At 36.0% G+C, this 24,115-nt stretch overlaps 2 protein-coding genes across 3 annotated transcripts; both read left to right on the top strand.

The window, feature by feature from the left end:
* The first annotated feature begins 10 nt into the window (after positions 1 to 10).
* LOC105322652 (transcription elongation regulator 1) lies at positions 11 to 10,480 on the top strand. 2 transcript variants are annotated; one of them, XM_011421496.4, is made up of 21 exons: positions 11 to 224; positions 345 to 606; positions 691 to 843; positions 956 to 1,097; positions 1,307 to 1,351; positions 1,522 to 1,661; positions 2,051 to 2,180; positions 2,278 to 2,414; positions 2,599 to 2,693; positions 2,825 to 2,964; positions 3,052 to 3,094; positions 3,829 to 3,994; positions 4,654 to 4,862; positions 5,083 to 5,233; positions 7,002 to 7,253; positions 7,613 to 7,801; positions 8,175 to 8,351; positions 9,007 to 9,090; positions 9,308 to 9,408; positions 9,716 to 9,776; positions 10,114 to 10,480. In XM_011421496.4, exons 1-21 carry the CDS (start codon positions 55 to 57, stop codon positions 10,252 to 10,254), a joined length of 2,988 nt encoding a protein of 995 aa, XP_011419798.3. In that variant the 5' UTR covers positions 11 to 54; the 3' UTR covers positions 10,255 to 10,480. The 2 variants fall into 2 exon arrangements, with proteins under 2 accessions (XP_011419798.3, XP_011419799.3); XM_011421497.4 differs by having other exon boundaries at positions 363 to 606.
* Positions 10,481 to 13,245: 2,765 nt separating this feature from the next.
* On the top strand, positions 13,246 to 18,823 carry LOC105322656 (heat shock 70 kDa protein 12A-like). Its single transcript, XM_066069709.1, has 5 exons — positions 13,246 to 13,362; positions 13,867 to 14,269; positions 14,569 to 14,925; positions 15,077 to 15,227; positions 15,320 to 18,823. Exons 2-5 carry the CDS (start codon positions 13,868 to 13,870, stop codon positions 16,453 to 16,455), a joined length of 2,046 nt encoding a protein of 681 aa, XP_065925781.1. The 5' UTR covers positions 13,246 to 13,362; position 13,867; the 3' UTR covers positions 16,456 to 18,823.
* Positions 18,824 to 24,115: the final 5,292 nt, after the last annotated feature.

The following is a 24,115-nucleotide window of genomic DNA, read 5'->3' on the forward strand; positions in this document are numbered from 1 at the left end:
GGTTCAAAAATTAAAGGACGGAGAACCAGTCAGACTTGCAGGAACGTGTTAAAAATGGCTGACGAGGCAGAGACAACAGAAACAGAACAACCCATTCAAAACGACGTCGTTGAGCAGGTTCCAGGAACAGAGGGCATACCAGACGGCTTTGGTGATGGAGCTAAAGGTTTTCGCGGCGGATTTGGAGGACCGCCGCGTGGTAGGGGATTTCCAAGAGGTCCAAGGTAAACAAAGGGGGCATGCTTTGTTGATTTTGAACAAGGAAGATCTAAGAAAAAAGCATGCTATAATATGTTTGCAAATGTAATGTCTTCGCATTTTTGTTAATGATTAATTACTAACAGGCCACCATTTAATGGCAGACCAGGGGGACCACCCAGATTTCGAGGTCCGCCCGGGCCACCGGGCATGCGCGGACCGCCTGGAATGAGAGGGCCACCACCAGGAATGCGAGGACCCCCCAGACCTCCACCTTATGGCAGACCCCCATTTGACCCTAATTATGGACCACCAGGCATGGGGGGACCGCCACCCCCAGGAATGGGACCGCCAGGAATGGGGCCTCCCGGTATGGGGCCGCCGGGTATGGGGCCACCCCCAGGAATGGTAACCAATTATTAATTGTTTTCTAGGTAAAATTCATAAACTTATCTGAAACAGTTATTTAAGTTTGCCATCTGCATTTTGTAGCGCCCAATGATGCCCCCACCTGGAATGCCTCCGCCGGGAATGCCACCCCCAAATTTCTCAGTTCCACCACCGGGATTCCCCCAGTCATCACTTGCACCCCCAGGAACAGGTGGTGAGGAGCTGTGGGTGGAAACGAAAACAGGAGAAGGAAAGGTATACATCTCGGTGTACTACGATGCACATCATTATAAAATTTAAAACATGATAAGCATATAATATTCTCTTTAATAATAAATATATAACAACTTTTTCTATCAAAATCTAGGCTTACTACTACAATGCCAGAACTAGGGAGTCTGCATGGACTAAACCAGAGAATGTGAAAATCATCACCCAGGCTGAGGTTGAGGCGATGGCTGCCCAACAGACTGGCACACCAACAAACACTGGGATAACAGCTGGACAGGGTACAGATCTCTATATGGCACATTAGCTACAAACATTCCAAACAATAACTATGATATATAGAATTTGTGTAGAGAGTATTATTCTGCTTACCCATGCACACTTATCAAGTAGAATTCAATACCTATACACTTCAGTTGAGATGGTAACATAAGAAAGTATAAATAATAACGCACTGTTTGTTTAATAGATGAATTTTCTCACTCTGTAGGCCAGACATCCCAGCCCTCAGCTGTCAATGGAGAGCAACCTCCAGGTAAATCTACTTAATAGCAAAGTTTTTGGCACATGTTGACAGTTGCCTGCATATGTACCTTCACTGTTATGTAAACTCATGAAGGGAGCTAATTTTGAAATATTTGATATGTATTGTTGTCACAAGCTGTTTTGTCCCTAAAATGATTGTGGTTGTGATTGTGGTTGCAGGTTTCAGCAGCCCAATGATGGCCCCAGGATTTACACCACCCTTCTTACAGCACAACCAGACCAACAATCAGGGCATGGGGGAGGACATGCTGCAGCAGGTGCCCGAGGCAGTGGCTGCTCACAAGCTTCCCACCACACAGGTAAAAACCACCCCTCCCTTATGCACCACACAGCTAAAAACCACCCCTCCTTAATGCATCACACAGATAAAAACTACCCTCCCTAATGCACCATACAGGTAAACAACAGACTTTTCCTAAAACACAAAATAACTACCACACAGGTGAATAATGATTACTTCCTAAAACACAAAAAAACTCATCATACAAATAATGAACCACTCCTAGTCCCGTATTCCACATGGAATACTCGCCATAATGACCATATAGATGAATAATGACTCCTCTGTATTACACAGAGAATACCCACTACATAAACATTGACCTCTTATTTACTCCCGTTGACCTTCACACAAACTACTCCTCACTTTGGTAATAAACCGATTTAAAATGCCTTTTTCTATGAACAGCTGCCCCCAAAACCTCCAGAAGTGGCTGAGTGGTCAGAACACAAGAATGCAGATGGACGGTCATACTACTACAACGCGGTCAAGATGGAGTCAACGTGGGACAAACCTCAGGTCCTAGTGGAGTGGGAAGGTAAGTGTCCAGTCCCTCAACATGATTCATTCAGCCGTTGCCTCAGAAAACTATTTTATTAAATGTAATGAACAATGAACTGCTTATATAATTACAGCCAAGATCGCAGCTTTACAACAGCCCCAGCAAACAGTAGCCTCCCCTGAAGACAGTGGAGAGGGCAGTATTGTTCCCACCCTGGAGACTCCTGAAGAAGTGGCCATGGAAACCAATGAGAAAGAGGTCGAGGAAGAGGTAACGATTACAGATTTAGATTTTCCCCGTAGTGTTGACGGTCTTGTGGTTGACAATATTGCACTGTTCTTACAATCATTAGATTTATTTACCAAGCATATGATATGGTTATGTGGTATTGTCAAAATCTAAGCATACTGTATTCCAGTGGTCAGAATCTGAAATATGATTTTGTTTTGACCAGGTGAAGAAGGAAGAACCAGAGGAGAAAACAGAGGAACAAAAGAATGTGGACAAATCACGGCCAGTGTCCAGTACACCTGTATCCGGGACGCCATGGTAACCATTAGTACCCACACTCTCCTCACAGAGACTCCAATTTCTGAGAAATATTGTACCCTTACTTAAGATGATATTTCATGATTACTCTATATTACATGTATTTGATTTGAGTTTGTTTACATTGGAAGGTGTGTGGTATGGACGGGAGATGGGAGAGTTTTCTTCTATAACCCGAGTCAGCGTGCTTCCCTGTGGGAGAAACCGGAGGAGCTGATTGGACGGGCGGACGTGGACAAGATGATACAGGGACCCCCAGACAGCAACAAGGGTACAGTTACGCTGATTATTGTTTTTACAGATCTTACAACTTGTGAAGGTGTACAGTACTGTTGACCTGATTTTTCTGTTTGTTCAGGAGCAGGGAAAGAAGAGGAGGAGCCCCCAGCCAAGAAGTCCAAGTAAGTGGCCTACACCACCCACACAATGGCCTACACCACCCACACAATGGCCAACACCACCCACACCTACACCACCCACACACTGACCTACACCACCCACACAATGGCCAGCACCACCCACACCTACACCACCCATACAATGACCTACACCACCCACACAATGGCCTACACCACCCACACCTACACCACCCACACCTACACCACCCACACAATGGCCAACACCACCCACACCTACACCACCCACACCTACACCTACACCCACACAATGGCCAGCACCACCCACACCTACACCACCCATACAATGACCTACACCACCCACACAATGACCTACACCACCCACACAATGGCCAGCACCACCCACACCTACACCACCCATACAATGACCTTATTGTACTGGTCTATTATAAACAAAGCATTTTTTATAGAATTATTTAGATTATTTGAGGCTGTTTTTGTGGATATTCAATTTTTACTAATTAGGTATGATATCAAGGATTTCTCATATGAATTTTCAAAATTCTTTAAGGATGTGAATTCAAGGATGAGGGTCATTGAGGGATATCCTTAAAATCCCTAAAATTTGAGCCACAATAAATTCTAATGATTCCACAGAACAAGAGAAGAAAAACTTGTTTTTTTTTAAGAGTAAATTTTGATTTTACAGACCTGATAATAAATAAAAAGTTTCAAGAATTTAGCAGATATTTAAGGGCCTGTTTAATGATCTATTTCAGGATGGAGCCGGAGGAGCCCGAGGAGAAGAAGGATGGGGGGAAGGGGACAATCGACGTAGGTAAGGAGGCGGCCATTGAGGCGGAGGTCCAGGCCGCGCGACAGAGGGCCGTCGTCCCGCTCGAGATCCGCATGAAGCAGTTCCGGGACATGCTAGCTGAGAAGGAGGTAAACATGAGTATAATACTGATAAACAGTCGTAGTCTTTGTCCATTCACTATTTGAATTGTTTGATCATCTGATTATCATATGTAACACTTTAAAAGCAGGCATTGGTTATGTAGAAAATGCGTGGTCATCTTTAAAACTTAAATCAGTCATTGGACATGTGAAATGTTGAATAATGAATCCAATCAAATTACAATACAAATTGTTTTCTAATTATCTCAGTAAATTAGATTTGTACAAGTTGTTCAAAACTTGTTGTATTTGGGATTTTTCTTTTATTTTGTTGATTAATGAATATTATTCTATTGAATCCAGTGCACATTCTAAACAGATGTCTGTTTGCCTTGATAAATACAAGGAGGCATCAAGAAAACGTTAGGAGCTTGCCAGAGCTGTGTAACTTGTCTGTAAAGCTTGTAAACAGAACTACATGTATTTAATGTCTGATTCACTTGAAAAGATACATATTATCAAAATTATTCAAAATATGATATTAAGAAAATCTTATTTTAATAATAATATTTCAGTACTGAAGCAGTAGGCGTCTATTTCAATAGATGCATGTACATTACTTGCAAACAAAAAAGATGTAACAGTCTGAATGTGTGTACAGATACAAGTAGTCAGCTACGTGTGACCTGTTGTCTGTCTGTTTGTAGGTGTCTGCATTTTCCACATGGGAGAAAGAGCTCCACAAGATCGTGTTTGACCAGCGCTACCTACTTCTGACGTCCAAGGAGAGGAAGCAAGTATTTGAGCAGTACGTCAAGGAGCGGGCCGAAGAGGAGAGGCGGGAAAAACATCGGAAACTCCGCGAAAAGAAGGACTCATTCCGTCAACTTCTTGAGGAGGCCAAGCTCCATGGAAAGTAAGTACTTGTAAAATCAAGGAAGATGTGGTTTGGAGTCAGGAATGGGGGAATATCTTGTCAGTACCAAAAGTGAATCTTTAATTTCATGCACATTTCATTGCGCTCTCTCTGTTTTCTTGCCACATTTGTTCTTTTCTTCGACAGAGTCATAAATGTTAATGAAATCAATAAAGATTAAGCACTCTTATAATTCATCGACTCTTTTTTTGTGTTTTAGGTCATCCTTCAGTGAATTTGCCTCAAAGTACGGGAAAGACGAACGATTCAAAGGCATAGAGAAAATGCGGGAACGAGAGAGCATTTTCAGTGATTACTGCTCGGACCTGCGACGGAAGGAGAAAGAGGAAAAATCGAGTCAGAAAGAAAAGGTAGGTCATTTAGTGGGGATCGTAAGTAACGCGGAAAACCTCCTCATGTCAATGTGGCTCAGCAACATTAGACTGGTTCCCAGCACTTCATTACTTAAATTGGTACTTGTTCTAATCCAGTGAAGGAATTTCATCCAAAAGTAAATTACATGAAAATATGAGTATGTTGATATTATGAGCTAGTTGTGTAATGTTTTATATTATATGTATAAATATATGTTTATATAACAGTCAAGGGCCCTCAAAGGGCATTTACATTTTAAACAATAATATAATTATGATTATGACAAACAAAAGTAAGGTTTCTTGAAATGCTGAGAACCTCAAATAATTAGACATTTTGAATAAAAATGTGAATATATATGAATGTATGATATAAACATGTCAAACTGATGCTAAACCTATAACACATACAGTATTTGATTAACGACAAGTGAATGATTTCTGTCAACCTGTTAGTTGATTGGATACAGAAATGTAATGAACATTACATGTTGTTATTTCTTGCAGACTTAATTCCTAATACATATCTTGACCTTTCAGGAGAGACTATTAAGCAAGCGAGAACCCGCACGGCTCTCCTCAGGGCTGGGTTCTCAAATGTTTAATTTTCTCTACAGGTTCCAGTAACTGTCATCTTTTATATTGATACTGATTTTGCTTATTATTGAAGTACTTGAATATAGTCTCACATAACTGAATCATAATATGATCTCTCTTGCTACAGTTTATCAATGACATACAAGATAAAGTAACATTAATGTTAATAAATTCAAATGCCAAAAACAAATGATAATAAAGTAATTTTTTTTCAATGATAATGATGAAATACTGATTAAAGTAAAGATTTTTTTCTGTGAGTTAGGTTCTATTTTTGTCCATGATGCAACCTTTTGTTTTTGTCTTAACCTTATTGTCCCTTTACAAAGAGGCGACACCTGCGAGGTTAGGAGCTCGTCCTTCAGCTGACGCGGCCACTGTCTACGGGTATTTGCTTCTTTTGTTTTGAAAATCAATAAGCTGGTTCAGGCCTCCCTGGACTGGCTGAGATTTTTTCACCATTTCTCTGATCGATGATAAGTTTACTGAATTCTCTTCATGTCTATTGGTTTACGTTTTGGATGATGATTTTTGACTTGTACATGGGAACCTGAGAGACAAATGTTTTCATTTGTTTTCCGTTGTAAAATACAAGTGGATTTTTTGATTTTCACGTTAGGAATGATCTCATGCAACAAGATGAAGTAAAGTTACTGTGTATTCTTGAATATTTTTTCATGTTTTTTTAAAAAAAATTCTAAATGGTTGGAGGCAATTGAAAATATTTGTTTCTTTGTTTCCATAATTTAGATGATTGAATACAATATGAATTGTAAAATGTTACATGTACATTTAAATTGGATTTATTCAAGTAATGAATATTCATTAATATAGTTTTATTGCCTCTATAGAATCATATTTATTTTCAGTTTATAAAGTAAAATACAGAATAAAGTTATTTTATCTCATGAATATTGTCCATTGATAACTAAGGATCTCATCGTTAATGCTTTCTATTTAATTGACATTAATTTTATTCCAGAGATTATATTATTATAAAATCTTTAATTGGCATCAGTTGTTTTGTATATCTGAACTGTGCCATTTTAACAGTAATTTTTCATTTCAGAAGTGGATGAACAGAAATTCTAATCTGTATTTGTTTTACAGAATTTTATATTAACCCAATTAAATTTGACATTTGCTTATCTTGATTTTTATTTTCTAGTTGAAGTCGGACTTTATCCAACTCCTTAAGGAAACTTCGGATATAGATCGCCACTCGCGATGGAGTGAGATAAAACGCAAGATTGACTCTGATTCTCGCTATAAAGCGGTAGATAGTAGTTCTCGTCGGGAGGACTGGTTCAAAGATTACGTCAGAAAGTTAGAAGATAAACGTGACAAAGACAAAGATAAAGACAAGGACAAAGAAAGAGATAGAGAAAAGGACAGAGACAAGGATAGAGAGAGGGATGAGGTGAGTAGCCAGACAGATCTCTTGTATTGTGTAAAAAGAATGTAAGAGATAAAGCCAATGGCCAGCAAGTCCTCTAGTAGTCTATGTTTTATTTATATATTATATAAATAATGACATAAATTGAAAAAATTTCAAGGCTAGAATCACTTCTCTGTAAGATTGAGGGAAATAATGTTTATATAATAAATAATATATATAATAAGATCATTCAAAACAATTGTTTACAAAGTTTAAAGAATTGTTACTAATGGGTAATTTAATGTCAAAAGTGCAAATATTTAGTTTTGTTGCTACATCTTTGTATTTTTGTTCCAACACTTCAGGAATACTGAAAATAAACTTGTGATTGTTTATGTTAGGATTCTGATGATGAAAGAAAGGAGAGAGAGAAACAAGAGAAACAGGAGAGAATCGAGGCCAGTATACGGAAGAGGACAGAGGAGGTGGAGCGGTCACTGTCCAGTTCCCTGAGGGAGAGGGACAAGGAGAGGGAGCAGCACAAAAAGGACGAGGCGGTCCAGCTGTTCAACGCCCTACTGGTTGACCTGGTCAGTATCACCACTACATATATACTGTGGATTCCTTATTTTACGCGAGTTCTTAATTCCATGATTCAGCCGTTTTCCATAAAATCACGAGAACATAAAATTGCTAATGCAGAATTTTTATCATAGTTTCATGTAGTTTACAATGTCCCCCCAAGAAGAGGGAGATTTTGAAATTTGCGAGATTTTGAAATTTGCGAGATGCACTTCTTGAGATTTTACGCAGATATTAATTCCCCACATTTAAATAGGAATCTACAGTAGCTTGTATAGCCCTCACACTACAGGGGTGGTATAGTCAGATATAGTGCTGTGTCGATAAAGAACTTGATCAGTATTACCATTACAGGAATTTATGTAATATGTATTTATCTAGGTACGTAACTCAGAAGCCAGCTGGCGGGATACTCGTAAACAGCTGAGGAAAGATCACCGCTGGGAGCTGGCCGAGTTACTGGACCGTGAAGAGAAGGAGAAGATCTTTGAGGAACACATTGAGAGTTTGTTCAAGCGGAACAAGGAGATGTTCCACAAGCTGCTGGATGAGACCAATGTAAGTCTTCATTCTTACAGCGAAACAGTGTTCACAACAATATTGTGTGTACAGTAAGGCCATTCTTCAAATAATGTTTGTTTGGAATTGCCGCCGGGAGGTTTCTAGACCAAGGAAGAAGGGAAGGAATTTGTTTTTATTTTTCAAACTTGAAGTTTACCTTATAAAGAATTGGTAAAAAACATAAAATAATATTCTCCTTTCAAAAAAGTTCTTTATTTTTGCTGGTAGATTTTATCACCAAGAGGTATTTCAATGAGTTGGGAGGCAATTCCAAACAAACAATTTTATTTTGGCCTAATAACGTGCAACTGCAATATAGTTATAGTCTTATTTTTGCTTAAATGCAAAAATTTAACACTTTAGCAATAATTACAACAATTGAAATTTTTTTTAAACCATTGAAGACCATTTTCTTTGACATGTATTTTAATGATGTTTTATTGTAAAGAATAATGAAAAAAAACCCACCAAAATACTTACACCACAAAGTTCTGAACGAGTCCAGTCTAATAATTTTGCCTTTGAAAAAATCATAATTAACAATCTTGTAATAAATTGTCACTAGTAAGAATTCTAGAAAATGTAATGGAAGTGTTAATGAGTTAATACCACAGATCAAGTACATTATTTTAGGTTTTATATTTTGTTACAGATAAGTCTGGTAGCAGGATGGAAGGAGGTGAAAAAAGTCATCAAAGAAGACCCACGATACTCCAAGTTTTCTTCTAGTGACAGAGTGAGTGAAAGTCATTTAAATAGTGTCAATTATCAGTTCCCTGAAAGATTTTACTGTTGCACTATGTACAAATATAATAGTCAATGTACAATACAGAAATATTAGATTAAAAAAAGTTTTTCTTAAAAGTGAAATTAAAAAAAAAAAATTATTATATATTTTGTTTTCAAATTAATGACAAGCTATTTTGGAGTAAGAAAGAATTTGTTGATTGTAGAAGAGAGAGAAAGAGTTCAGTGATTATATGCATGAGAAGTATGTCCAAGCCAAAGCCGATTTCCGAGAACTACTAAAAGAGACCAAGCTAATCACATACAAGTAAGTCTGGCTACAGTTCTATATCACTAACAGACCTAATACAAAGTCTCGTTGTTTGAGTTCATGTACAGCTAACATGTACAACTCTGTCACAGTGTTCAGTCTTGGCTAATCATTATAGATGAGAGGAATGAAACTAATCCTATGATAAAAATTTCAAGAATGCTATCATATCCACTTCCTTTTGAAGAGTTAAGGTCTTTTGAAGTATTTTATGAACTAGGTGCACTTTTGTTATGATAAAACTTGTTAGATGTAGGGTATTTTGAGTGATTTGTGATTTTTTTTATGGTTGGTTGTATTTCAGATCCAAGAAGTTGATAGAGGAAAGTGACTCTCATCTCAAGGATATCGAGAAGATTTTAGAGGTACAGTGTTCTGTTTGATTTGATCAAGTTCATCTTCTACATCCAGTTTCTTTATAACCTTACAACCATGTGTTACATTCATGACTGAATAAACCTGGGTGCTCTAAAAAATTTTTTTTTTCAATTTAAGAAAATCATTGAAGTGCAATCACAAATTGAAAGAACATTTATTAGTGTGCATGGCATTCAAAACATGTGTTCATCTTATTTCTTTGTTCAGTTAATAAAGAGTCAAAAGAAAACATGTTAGGGTCATAGTAAATGTTTCAGTAATGCTCTCTTTATGGTGCTAATGAATGACATGGTAACCATTTTAAGGATGTTTTGTTTGTTGTAGAACGACAAGCGTTACCTGGTTCTGGACTGTGCGCCCGAGGAACGAGCCAAGATCTTATTGGCCTACGTAGAAGATCTACACAGACGGGGGGTCCCTCCCCCACCCACGGCCTCCGAACCCTCCAGACGGTCCACCAAGTGAACGGGGACGGTCACAGACTGGGGGTATATGTGTTCATTGGCCGGGAGACTAGCCACAGATCATGTGATTGGTCGTTAAAGTTTTAGATGACTGTTGATGAAATAGACAGAATTCATTTTTATGTAACAAATCATTTACATTTTACCAAAAGAAAATCCATTTATTTGTTGTCATTTTATGGTTTTTAATAATTGTAGAAAATAAATACCAGAGTGGTTACATTGTTTTTTTTCTTGTCTTTTGAGTTTTTCAAAGATTTATTCAGACATTTACAGGAAGGACAATCACAGGAATAATCATTTTTATACTCATTTGGATTAGGAAGGACGTGCTCTGTGAATGATAGAAGCAAGAATAGTCATAGTTATCAAAAGTTAATGCTAAAGTGCAATCTCAATCGTGATATATATATATATCATGGGCAAACACATTGTTCAGAGTAAATGTTACAGTGGTACAGGGCATTAACTGGCAACTGCTTGTCTCAGGGTTAAAAAAATCCTCGAAGTATGAAGGACCAACTCCGATTAAGGTATTTAAAATTACAAGTATTCTTTAAGATGGTATGGGACCTGTTTGATGTGGATAAAAGTACAAATTCAAAGTTTTACCATAGTTGAACAAAAATTGTTTTAAAATTTTCTTGAAAGATAAAAAATTTGAAAGTTCCAGCGTGATTCGAACTCATGACTTACTTACTTGGAGTATTAACATATGTCATTTGAAACGTATGTTTGAAAGCTGCACGGTTTAGATCATGATGATAAAATTTTTCTAAAACTAGCTAATAAGTCCTCTCTGTTGAACCTCCTATGAGACTTTTTTGTTTCTAGTACTCATTAATGAACCTAAAATAGCCTAGTCCAAAAGATGTAAGCGCAACTGGTATTTGAATATTACAAGTCAAAAATACATGTTTATACGAAGATAGTACTCATGGTCATTAGTATATGTTAATCCGGTCCCTGACCGACCCCAGGTAAGCTTTGAAACACCAAGACATCATATAAAATAAGATTCCAAATGTATCAATTTGACTGGAACTTGATCAGGATCCATGTTTTAGGTAAACAGTTCTTTCGAAATAATAAGCAAAGTGCAATTGCAACATCATCCATTTATCAAATTCTAACGAAACAGAGTTCAAATTATGATCTTATTATCTAAGTGTGTATCGACATCTTTCCTCCTGCAGATAACCCAATCCAATCAGGTGCTTCCAGTGCAAAGATAAACTAATAAACTGATTTAAAGCTTCATTGTACGATAAATCAGCAGTTATGTTAACGAAAATTTCCTAGGATTTAAATAAAAAAATTATAGATGTAGTACAAATCAAAGGAAATATTTAGGTTTATTCTACGTCTAACTTACATGTTGGATTGAAACCAAAGCTATCATAGGAATAGCCTAAAGTAAGACGACTTATATCATTATTACGCAGAGACGCAAAGTGTGCCGTTTATTAGAATTCAAGTAGTTATTATATATGGAAAACAAAAAGACATGTTCGAATCATTATAACTGGTTACATGAGTGTGGAAATAGCAAAAAAGAATTGATATAACACGTATTAGTTAAAAACGTACTTTTTAAATGTCCCTTACACATGTATTTTTATAAAATCACATCGATATCATTCAGATCTTTTAAACATTATCCCATTAGATATTTCAAATTCGTAAGTCGCGCACACGAATACACACCACCCAAACCGCTAAAATTATCATAGGAAAATGTTAGTTATCAAAAATTATCTAAAAGAAATTCTATTTTCAAAACTCCTTGAAGGAACCAGATAATTTGAATTAAAAAGTTAAACAATGTTTGCGACCTTTTGTTGTATTAGTTTGATTATCTTGCTGACCTTATACACTTATCATGGAATTTTATGGTAAAAGTATTATTTGTATTTGCTAACAAAAACCAGATATATGATATAATATTTCGATATAATGTTATCATAATAGAATGTTAGTAAGTAGAGTGTAAAAAACACACCTTCATAATATTTTATGTATCATGTTTACTTATCCATCTATTTTCCCCCTTTCCACATCTTTCATTTTCTCAAAGAATTCCCATTTTATCAAAACCAACTTGCAGCATTGTGCAAGCGCGCAACAAAACATTGGAACTAGTGTTAATTTTTTATTTCTGAAAGAATCAATGTATTCTCATGATACAATTGATTTTCTTTAACAGACGTTTCACTGAAAATTGACATTTGGGAAGAAATAACTCGATATTTTTTTCACAAAAAAATCAAGAATGGAGAAGATACGTAAACTCTGATATCTTAAAATGAAAAAAAAAAATAGATGAGAAATGAAGAATAATTTGTGTTTTTCGCTTTTTTATAAGGCATATAAAGCATACGTCGTCTGATACGAGGAAGTAAACGCATAAAATGACGTTGCGATGAGTTTGGGGTTGCACCGGGTCACTGAACGAAAGCAAGTTCGTCAGCTTACCAGAAATGATTTAATGATGTATTTGACTGGAAAATTTTCACATTAATGAATGGTATTTTTGTTAACTTTTTAGTAAAATTTTGATGGTTTATTTTTTTTTCTCAAGGGAATAAATTTCTCAATAATTTCCGAACAACCCTCGTATGATATTATTGATAAAAGCTTGAAAACAAGATTAAAATCAAAGCACTGAAGTACTGACGGGAGCTGATTTTATCGATTATTATTAATTTTAAAATCAATGATATGTTATTTTGCATGGCAAGTAGTTTCTAATCTGTATTTGAATAACGCACATTTTTATAATATGAATTCTCGAACTTTTCCGACAAGAATTTCGAGAAAACCCCATATGAATCATGTTTTGTAATATTTAAAAATAGAATTAATTCCATCAAACTACGTATCAGTAATCGTAACATTTCTAAAACTGTACACATGTCTGGATTCAAGCAATATTGAACTAGTCTCGTTCAACCAGACGCTCGGCTGTCTCCGTTTATCTTCGACTACCAAGAGAGACTGTTCGTCTGAGATTTACGGATACAGCCGAGCGTCTGGTTGAACGAGACTAAATTAAACTCTGACGTAGGAATACATACGACTGCAAAAAATATCTCTGCCTATTTTTAAGGTATTTATAGATACGTTTCCTTGAAAATTAATGGTTCAGCATACAGTACACGGAATTTATCTGTTATTTTCAAGATCTAAGTCTTGTCAGCGGTGATGATTTGTGCTTAGGTCCAAACACTGTTTCACTTTCGGTTTGCCAGAGTAACTGCATATGAGAGTTGATTAAAATCAAATCACAATAAAATGATTTAGATGGTAAAAATTTCTAACTGGCTGGAACAGGATCAGAACTCATTAAGTGAAAATTTGTTACAAAATGAATTTAGCAAAAACAAGTAAATAAATGAAGATTATAAGCAATAAAATGTCAGAAACGAAACTATCTATTTTGTCGAGGATCCTTTTCACAGTGGGTTTTTAACACACATCGTCCTAAAATATAAATCGCAGAAGTTTTGACAACGCATAATGAGGCTATGCTATGACATAGACCCAAACCGAAAGTAGCTAAATGGCGGCTTAGAATGATCAATCTACAGTGAAATATTCCGTTTTGTTTCAGAATGGACGATTACTTCAGTCCTTGGCCCGTTGTGTGCGCCATTGACTTTGGGACGACTTACAGTGGCTATGCTTATTCCATGCGACCAGACTATGAAAGGAACCCATTAAATATTGAGTGCAATCCGTCATGGTCAAACGAGGAAATGATGACACCAAAAACTCCGACCTGTATACTTTTTGATAAGTCGGAAAACTTCCATTCATTTGGGTACGAGGCAGAAAAGAAATATAGAAAGCTAGCTGAAAAAGCCCAAGAAAAACTAGAGGCTGACGAAGAAGACGATAGCGATGATAGTGATGATAGCGACAATGAAAAAGACGAAGATAAAATTGAAGAAGACAACGTTACTGAGTGGCTTTATTTCAGAAGATTTAAAATGAAGCTGTATCAAGACGATATGGTAGGTATATTAGTGTTTTCATTTGCCAGGTAACTCTGCGCTATACTTACTAATCCATTATATTGGATATAGTTTACTATGCACATTTATTTAAATAAGTTATAACACATGGATCTTTTAAAACAGAAAAATTCCAAGTATTTTATAATCGTTTTTCATTCCCTCTTATCAAATATTGAGCCAAAGGACATACTTAATACATTTGGGAACCATATCGTTTATGTTTTCTGGAATTATTTGTAATATTGTTTGGTATACACACATTGATAAGGAAAACAAATTATTGTATTTTATTACAGATGGCGAAGCAAAAATTAAAGAAATTGAAACTAAGCGCAGAAAATGGGAAGAAACTTCCAGCTTTGAAAGTATTTTCAGAAGCAATTAAATATCTGAAAAACCACTTTGAAGCCTTACTGCTTAAAACAACAATAAGAGATGATTGTAAAGAAAGTTCATTGAATTCAGATACGTCACAAGAGCAACGTCATACCTCTGTGTCCACAAGAAAACAGGAACCACACTCTGAACGTTCTGATTCCAGTGTTGTGGATAGAAAAGACTCGTCCTGGTCGGACGACATCTTGTGGGTCCTAACAGTTCCTGCAATTTGGTCTGACGAAGCGAAACAGTTCATGCGTGATGCTGCTATACAGGTTTTTTAAAACGTTATTTCAATGTCACGTATTGTATAGTTAATGCGTTGTCTTGTTGTCAGTTTGTTGTTTTGGACATTCTTTTTTACTTTTTACATGATTTACTTTGGGTTGTATTCCGCTACCCTGATACTCTGACTTGACTTTTTAGGCTGGCATTAGAGACGACCATTTGGTACTGGCGCTGGAACCAGAGTCCGCAGCTCTGCTCTGTAAGCAGTTAGCACTGACCAAAAAAGCAGTTGATATCAAGGTACAGATGTTTGAACCTGGCAGCAAGTTTATGGTCGTAGATTGTGGAGGTACGCCTAAATCGTATTTATTTCTATAATTATTAAAATTATTTTGACACTGAATGCAATGATAGCCTAAGATGTTGCCTTTTGATATTCAGGAGGAACAGTGGATGTGACGGCTTACAAAGTTGAAAACAACCAATCCCTACGAGAGTTGCATTGCGCATCTGGAGATGCAGTAGGGGGAACAAATGTGGACATGCTTTTTTTCAATCTTCTAAATGACATATTTGGAAAAGACGTGGTGGAAAGATTTCAGAACAAATCACCGTCAGATTGGCATGAAATGATGAGAAGTTTTGAAGTTAAGAAACGGGGTATTGGGCTAAAAAATCCAAACGAAAAGGAGAAAGAACTAATAACTTTTTCAAATTTGGGTAGACTGATTGACGCATTTTCATATGTAAATGGACACAGTAAAAATGCTATTTCTAAACGGATACAAGAAATGGATTTAAAAAAGAAGATAAAATGTAACGGTCCAAAGATGCGTATTGATGAAACTTACTTAATTGAGACAGTTTTTGCTGGTCCAATCAAAGATATTGTGAAACACTTGAAAAATTTGTTCGCTGAGAAAGACGTAAAAGGTATCGATATAATATTGCTTGTCGGGGGATTCTCCGAATGTCCACTCCTGCAAGATGAAATTAAGAGGGAATTTCCAGAGAAAACAATTGTTAATCCGCGAGATGGAAGCATTGCCGTAATGAAGGGGGCAGTGTTGTTTGGACATAGCACTGAGATCATTGCTCAGAAAAGGATAGAACAGGGGCATCGTCTCCACGAAGTAGAAGAAGTCTCTGAATGCGTAGTTCGTAGGAGCAGGGCCTACTATGGCGTTGCAACAGATGTTCCTTTTGTTGATGATGAACATCTCCCAGTTTATAGGTATACCAACGAAGAAGGTTTATCTATGTGTTCAGACATTTTTGATTGCCTGATAGAAAAAAATCAAGAGATGGAAATAGGAAAATCTGTTTTTGAAAAGACATTCAGAGCCTCTAGTACATGGGCGAACGTAGAAATTTATCGATCAGACAGGGAGGTACAATACTGCCATGAAGATGGCTGTCGAAACATTGGAAATATTAATGCCCATTATTCGGATGACTCCGGTGATAGGAGATTATTTAAAATCCAGCTTTATTTTGGTTTCACAGAAAAAATAGCAATAGCAATGGACATGAGGACACAGAAAACCTGGAAGGCCAAACTCGACTGTCTTCTGTAGAATATCATCAAACTTTATAACAAATGCAACTCACTTCTCACATATAAACTATGTATAGAATCATTATAAACAATAGAAACATCCTGAATGAGAGCTCTCAGATATGACATCAACAGGAATATTAGGTTAGTGAAATACCTCTGTTGAGCCGATTTCTTCATTGTCTTAAACAATGCCTTTATGATTCAATGGACATGATAATTGTTTTATCAGAGGATTTAAAGAGCCAGGGTTAAAAATAAACATTTCTTACACAATAAATAAGCTGCGAATATTTGCCTGATTTGATGTCTCTTGCTTATGCAGTCGTTAGAATGTGTTGGAATGACAATTTTGTTGACGGAATCCCAATCAATTTAGACTATGATATCCGAACAAGCACTACTTTATCTGGCATATATTTGCCAAAAGTCATCTCACTAGAAGCTGTAAAGCATAAACTAATGCCAACGGAAACTTTAATATGGGCATAATTCTGAATGGCAGAACCTAGAATTGTCCCTCAAAGGAGTGGCCATCTTAAAACCGAAGAAAGACATTGGTGTCTTTTGTTTTACAATCAATATTGAAGACATCTCGTCTATTGCGGTATTGATTTAAGCCATTACCTTAAAATTTATACGGCAAAATAATATTTGACGACATGAAAATTCAACATTCTGGCTTTTTTGGTCTTTTGAAAGCAATGGATGTTTGTTTTTTAACCCCTTAAATATTTAGACAGGGACATTTCTAGCAGAATAAGGAATTTGGTAATTCATTTCCTTACGAATAGCACTGACTTTTCAAAATAGTTGCCTTCAAGATACTCGCATTCACTGTTTGACCACCTCGTTCAATGCATCTGCGATTTTATATTTTATTTTAGATAGGAATCCAAGTTTTCCAGGACATTTAACATGTATATCTTTTCCCCGAGTACCATGCAATGTGAATTTATTCATGGTATATTTTGCTGCGGCTTGATTAATAGATTTTTTTTCTTTTTGTTTTACATCAAACCTTTTACCTACCTTCAGTATTAAAAAGTGGTCTTTTTCAGATGTATGCAGAAAATTGCCACTCATTTTATTTCAACTTTGCCAATAGTTGTCTATATGATTTATAAAATTCATTAGGATTTAACATTATTATCGACTTTCCGTATAGAACGCTATAAGCAATTTTAGACACTTTTCTTAAATAAGTCATGCGACGGAAGAAAGGAATATTCTGTAGATAAAAGGTCAGTTTTAGGTAAAATTAGTAGGAAAAAGTAAGAAATTAAAAATGGGCTTTTCTCTTTATGCAGTCTCGAGGAAATAAGGTTCATTAGTGGCACAGCGTATTTTAATTACTCAAATTGGTACTTAATTACTTTTTTATGGATCCCCGATTTCAATGCGGATTCCTCAATGAACATACATCCTAAAACACTTTTGCTGAGATTTAGTTCTTCTGCTGCACAATATCGTTATCTCCTTTGATTTGCGGATTTTCTTTTTCATCTTAGATTAAATGAAAATTTAAAAATTTCTGCGTTTTCTCATTTCAGGTAGGTGTTTTTTTTTGGATATATTGAATAATTAAGAATTGCTATAATGTTGCGGTTAAACGGATTTCCTGAAGCTTCCTGTTTAGATTGCTGAACAAAGTTATTTTATATATCTTAGAGTTATGTTTCGTTTGCATGTGCAATACAGCATTTGATAAAACTCTCTCCCTGAATGTGAATATATGAATGCACTTTACGTTCCTAAGTTGTTGAGGGTGCTTTAGAGAATGCAGCACTATGAATCTGTGGTCTACAATTGCATTATCGTAAAAGAACAATTCCACTCGAGAAGACCAGCGTATAAAAAATTTAAAAATGAAAATAGATGACTTCGTACATTTTAACTAAAAAACAATAATTGTTTGTTTGAAAAAGGACTGGTTTGATAAGATTCAGTATTTGCTACCAGTTTTGAAAATGTATATTTATAATACCGAATTACGCAATAACTGCATCATTCAAATACACATATTCTTTATTTTTTGTATGTTGATATTCTACTTATTTAGTTTGGAATATTTAATAAAATCTTTTCATAGCGTTGATTATAAGGCAAACAATCGTAATAAGAAAACCCTAAATAGTGCTTTTTAATCCCAAGTATGTTCCACTGCTCAAAGTGGTCCCCCCAAAATCCTTACAATTCTTTGCCTCTTGTTTGACTCTCTCTCCTTTTATCATTTTTCTGGCTTTTGTCTAGGAATGTGCAAACGGCCTACAAATGTTACTATGCTTTTGGTGAATATCCTATTAACTCACTAAAATTCACGCCAATACATTTTGATGTATAAATGTGTTTAAATTAAATCGATGATTTGCAGAAAGTTTATAGTCTATGTTGCAAGTTAAACTAAGACATTACGTATAACTTTTTAACTATATTTCAATATATTGCAAAAACTGACTGTGAGAATGAACAACATATTATATATCTTGTCCTGAACTGTTTTATAGCAGGATCTACCGTTATATTCAATAATATTCTAACATTCGTCGTTACGGTACTGTCAAGGCAATTCAAACTATACAGGGTTACAACCTGAAGTATTTATCATGACTTTGGAAAATTACAAGAGCTAAAAGAACAAGGTTCTGCTTTTTAAAGAAAAAAAATTAATGTTAGCATTTTCTTTCAATGAGCTTTACGGAACTTCTTTAATAATTCTGTCCTTTTAATGGCCAAAAACTGTTTTGTTGTCTTTTGTTACTACATGTATATCAAATTGTTTTCTATCAAATGATGAAGCTTTGTCATCAAATCAACTGAAAAGTGACTGAATATTAACTAAACATCCAATGAAGGACCGAACTATGCCATTCTGATTCATTCATCTTTTCAGACATTCCGTTTAACTTGACTGAATGGCAAAGGTTCATTCTGAATACTTTTTAGCTCACCTGAGCCAAAGGCTCAAGTGAGCTTTTCTGATCACAATTTTTCCGTTGTCTGTCGTTGTTGTTGTCGTCGTCGTTGTCGTCGTTAACTTTTCACATTTTCATCTTCTTCTCAAGAACCATTGGGCAGATTTCAACCAAATTTGGCACAAAGCACCACTAGGTGAAGGGGATTCAAGTTTGTTCAAATGAAGGGCCACGCCTTCTTTAAAGGGGAGATAATTGAGAATTATTGAAAATTTGTTAGATTTTTCAAAAATCTTCTTCTCAAAAACTATTCGGCCTGAAAAGCTAAAACTTGTGTGGAGGCATCCTCAGGTAGTGTAGATTTAAGTTTGTTCAAATCATGGTCCCCGGGGGTAGGGAGGGGCCACAAGAAGGGGATCAAGTTTTACATAGGAATATATAAAGAAAATATTTAAAAATCTTCTTCTCAAAAACTATTTGGCCAGAAAAGCTCAAATTAAAATGGGAGCATCAACAGGTAGTGTAGATTCAAGCTCGTTCAAATCATGGTCCCCGGGGGGTAGGGTGGGGCCACAATTGGGGGATCAAGTTTTACATAGGAATATATAGAGAAAATCTTTAAAAATCTTCTTCTCAAAAACTATTTGGCCAGAAAAGCTCAAATTAAAATGGGAGCATCCACAGGTAGTGTAGTTTCAAATTTGTTCAAATCATGGTCCCCGGGGGTAGGGTGGGGCCACAATTGGGGGATCAAGTTTTACATAGGAATATATTAAGAAAATCTTTAAAAATCTTCTTCTCAAAACATATTTGGCCAGAAAAGCTCAAATTTGAGTGGAAGCATCCTCAGATAGTGTAGATTCAAGCTCGTTCAAATCATGGTCCCCGGGGGGTAGGGTGGGGCCACAATTGGGGGATCAAGTTTTACATAGGAATATATAGAGAAAATCTTCTTCTCAAAAACTATTAGGCCAGGAAAGCTCAAATTTGAATGGAAGCATTCTCAGGTATTGTAGATTCAAGTTTGTTCAAATCATGGTCCCTGAGGGTAGGGTGGGGCCACAATTGGGGGATCAAGTTTTACATAGGAATATATAGAACAATCTTTAAAAATCTTCTTCTCAAATACTATTTGACCAAGAAAGCTCAAATTGGCGGGTAACCATCCTCAGATAATGTAGATTCAAGTTTGTTCAAATCATGGTCCCTGGGGGTAGGGCGGGGCCACAATGGGGGATACATTTTTATACATTGAGAAAATCTCTAAAAAATCTTCTTCTCAAAACTATTAGGCCAGGAAAGCCCAAATCTGAGTGGCAGCATTTCCAAATTGTATAGATTCAAGTTTTTTAAAATAATAGTCCAGTGGTATGGTGAGGCCACAGTGGGGGATGCATTTTTACATAGGAATATATAGAGAAAATCTTTAAAAGTCTTCTTTTTAAAGACCATTTGGCCAGAAAAGCTTTAACTTGTGTAGAGGCATCCTCGGATATTGTAATTTTAAAATCACAGTCCCTAGTGGTAGGGCGGGTCCGTGATGGCAGTTTGAATTTTTACATAGGAATATTTAGAGAAAATCTTAAAAAATATTATGGGAAAGTTTTTCAGTCCAAAACTCAGTACTTAGTGTGAAAGCACAGGTTATGCAGATATAAGTTTGATGAAACCATGATACCCTAGAGAAAAGTGGGGCCACAAAATGGGGGGGGGGGTATATAGGAATAGAGAAAAATCTTCTTACAGGTACAACAGCAAAAGGGGCTTGGTATTTACCAAAAGAAAGAGGTGGATAAAAATTGGCAGATTTTCAATTTTTTTAGCAAGATCTACTGTACAAGATATTTTGAAACTGTAATGCTAATTTGATCAGAATTAAGGCAATTGTTGCTCAGGTGAGCGATGTGGCCCCTGGGCCTCTTGTTTATTCTTATGATTACATAAAAGCACGTACAAGCCCTAGTTCTGTGGATTATGTATCAAGTTACAAGGAAAAATCAGCAGTTATTTAAACAACAATTTCCTAGGATTCTTTTTTATAGTTTATAGTACAAATCTTGGGAAACATTAAGGTATTTTCTACGTCAAACCTACATGTTAGATTGAGACCAAAGCTATCATAGGAATAGCCTAAACTAAGATGACTTAAATCATTATTACGTAGAGACGCAAGTGTAACGTTTGTTAGAATTCAAGTAGTTATTATATACATGTTCGTTACACATGTATTTGATAAGGTCACATCGATATCATTCAGATCTTTTAAAAATTCGTAAGTTGCGTACACGAATAAACACCTCTCAAACCGCTTTAATTGTCATAGGAAACTGTTAGTACTCAAACATTATCTAAAGACATTCTGTTTTCAAAACTCCTTGAAGGAACCAGATAATTTGAATTAAAATGTAAACAAGAAAGTTTGGGGAAAAGATATTGTATTTTTAATATTCACAGTCGTATCATTTGATATATGAAAAAAGCACTATTAAAGCTGACATGAATTCATAAAAGCATTTGCATGGTCGCCATATTAGTTTCGATCGCTCCTCTCCTACCACTGCGGTATATATACCGGTTGAGAAAGTTACGGTCGGTTGCTTTCCGATCGAGGCATTCAGGCTGCACGGACTTCTAAATGCATGAACTACACATTGTAGTAAAATTTTTGTAGTAAAGAATAAAGAAAACAACAATCAATGAAATACAAAATATATTTATTCTGTGAAAGGATTTCCCAAATATCTTTATTATTTTGCACATACAGTGCTGCCTCACTACGCATTCACATCAAACACGTGTGTCGTTCATACAGAGTGAATAACGTCTGCGTCTGTTTGAAAACCCCGGCGGCACTACATCGAACACAGTAGATAATGAAAGTAAATCCCAGAAAGTGACAACGTAAAATCGTTTCCATCCGTTCCAACAAAAACGCACCGTTTCTAATATCCATGATATCATTGAAATTGCTCGATCTGCCACAGTGTGTTGTTTGCGCATGTGCGATGTTATAACACACACAGGAAAATGGTCCACAATTATCGAGGAATTTTTTAAGTATCTGTGCCTGGATTTCAGTCTGTCTTGTTTCATCGTGCATTGGATATATCTTGCCAGTGCAGTGGTTGTCATTTTATTTTTCTTCAAAACGCGTTTCTATACGTCTTTTCGTCCAAGGTAACGTGTTCAGGTGTATGAAATTCCTGAATGCGATGAAGCATGAATAGTGCTCTCAGCTTATATAGGGGGTGTGTAGCGATGAGCAGAACAATAGAGATCGACAACTAATATGGCGGTAGTCGGAGATAAAAGGGAAATAATGCGTATTTATGAATTCATGTCAGCTTTAGGTCGTTTAACAAAGTAGCCAAATATAGTATTTTAAAGCATCTTTCTCTTTCTCTTTCTCGTTTCAGGCGCGGATAAAATGAGGGAAGTGGGTTGTACAACTACTGCTTCTATTACACCCACCGCCAGTTTTGATAACTACGAATTATTTGGACAAACGCTCCTTCCATATAAATCTGACGTATCCTGTCCCCCCCCCCCCCCCCCCACCAAATAGAAAGTGGCAAGACCCCTCTTATCCCCCTCAATATCTGTGTTCGAGTTAAACAACTTTTACGACCTTTTGTTGTATTAGTTTGATTATCTTGCTGATCTTATACACTTATCATGGAATTTTATGGTATGAAAAGTATTATTTATTTTCAATTGCTAACAAAAACCAGATATATATATAATATTTCGGTATAATGTTATCATAATAGAATGTTAGTAAGTAGAGTGTAAAAAACACACCTTCATAATATTTTATGTATCATGTTTACTTATCCATTATCTATTTTCTCCCTTTCCACATCTTTCATTTTCTCACAGAATCCCCATTTTAACAAAACCAACGCACAGCATTGTGCAAGCGCGCAACAAAACATTGGGACTAGTGTTAATGTCTTATTTCTGAAAGAATCAATGTATCCTCATGGTACCATTGATTTTTAAAACGTTAACTTAAACGAAAAATATTTTACTACTTCAATATGCATGACTCTATTAACGACAAGGTTCATGCAACAATGAACAACGTCGGGTGTCTGGGTTTCTTACGAGGTTGTTCGTAAATTATTGAGACAACATAAATAATTTCCTTTCTAAGTGACAAATATCGGTAAAAACTGGAATGACCATTGAAAAAACCTTTTAAAAAATACTGGAACAAAGTAGCATTAAAAAATATTGAATATTTTGTTTACGATAGTGGTCAGGGTACCCGGTGCAGGGATAAACTCGGAGATTAATAAACTCACACAATTACTAATTGTCGGTGGATCAACTTTTAATAGTAAAGGAAATCAAATTGTTTATGTTCATTTTGCTATTTTTTGATGACTAACTTGTGCAAGTTTCACTAGTGTTCGAGCTGAAATACGGAGATAGTACAAGTAATCCAAGTTGTAGAAATCTGACCACGAAGATTTATTGAATTTTGATGTCAAGGCGCGCAGTGAAAATGCATCAAATTGGTGGGAAGAACACTGAATAGGACCTTTACATGCCAAAAAATTACTTAAACAAGAACTATACAATATAAAGGAGTCAAGAGCTTCATTTTATCGGATTTTTAAAATCTTTCTTTTTAACTAGAATTAAAAGAAAGGGACACTATATCTACTACTTTTTACACAAAAACTGATGTCAACAGTTCTTAAAAATGTGCAGGATGATCTTAAACAGACGTTTCACGGACAATTGACATATGGGTAG

Source organism: Magallana gigas, chromosome 8 (genome assembly GCF_963853765.1).
Source record: "Magallana gigas chromosome 8, xbMagGiga1.1, whole genome shotgun sequence".
Taxonomy (NCBI): Eukaryota; Metazoa; Mollusca; class Bivalvia; order Ostreida; family Ostreidae; genus Magallana; species Magallana gigas.

Excerpts from the sequence above, each read along its gene's own strand:
- LOC105322652 (XM_011421496.4), top strand. The coding sequence starts at position 55 with ATGGCTGACGAGGCAGAGACAACAGAAACAGAACAACCCATTCAAAAC. Across the intron at positions 7,254-7,612 it reads AGGATAGAGAGAGGGATGAG|GATTCTGATGATGAAAGAAA; the intron begins GTGAGTAGCCAG and ends TGTTTATGTTAG. Across the intron at positions 9,777-10,113 it reads ATATCGAGAAGATTTTAGAG|AACGACAAGCGTTACCTGGT; the intron begins GTACAGTGTTCT and ends TGTTTGTTGTAG.
- LOC105322656 (XM_066069709.1), top strand. The coding sequence starts at position 13,868 with ATGGACGATTACTTCAGTCCTTGGCCCGTTGTGTGCGCCATTGACTTT. Across the intron at positions 14,270-14,568 it reads AGCTGTATCAAGACGATATG|ATGGCGAAGCAAAAATTAAA; the intron begins GTAGGTATATTA and ends ATTTTATTACAG. Across the intron at positions 14,926-15,076 it reads TGCGTGATGCTGCTATACAG|GCTGGCATTAGAGACGACCA; the intron begins GTTTTTTAAAAC and ends TTGACTTTTTAG.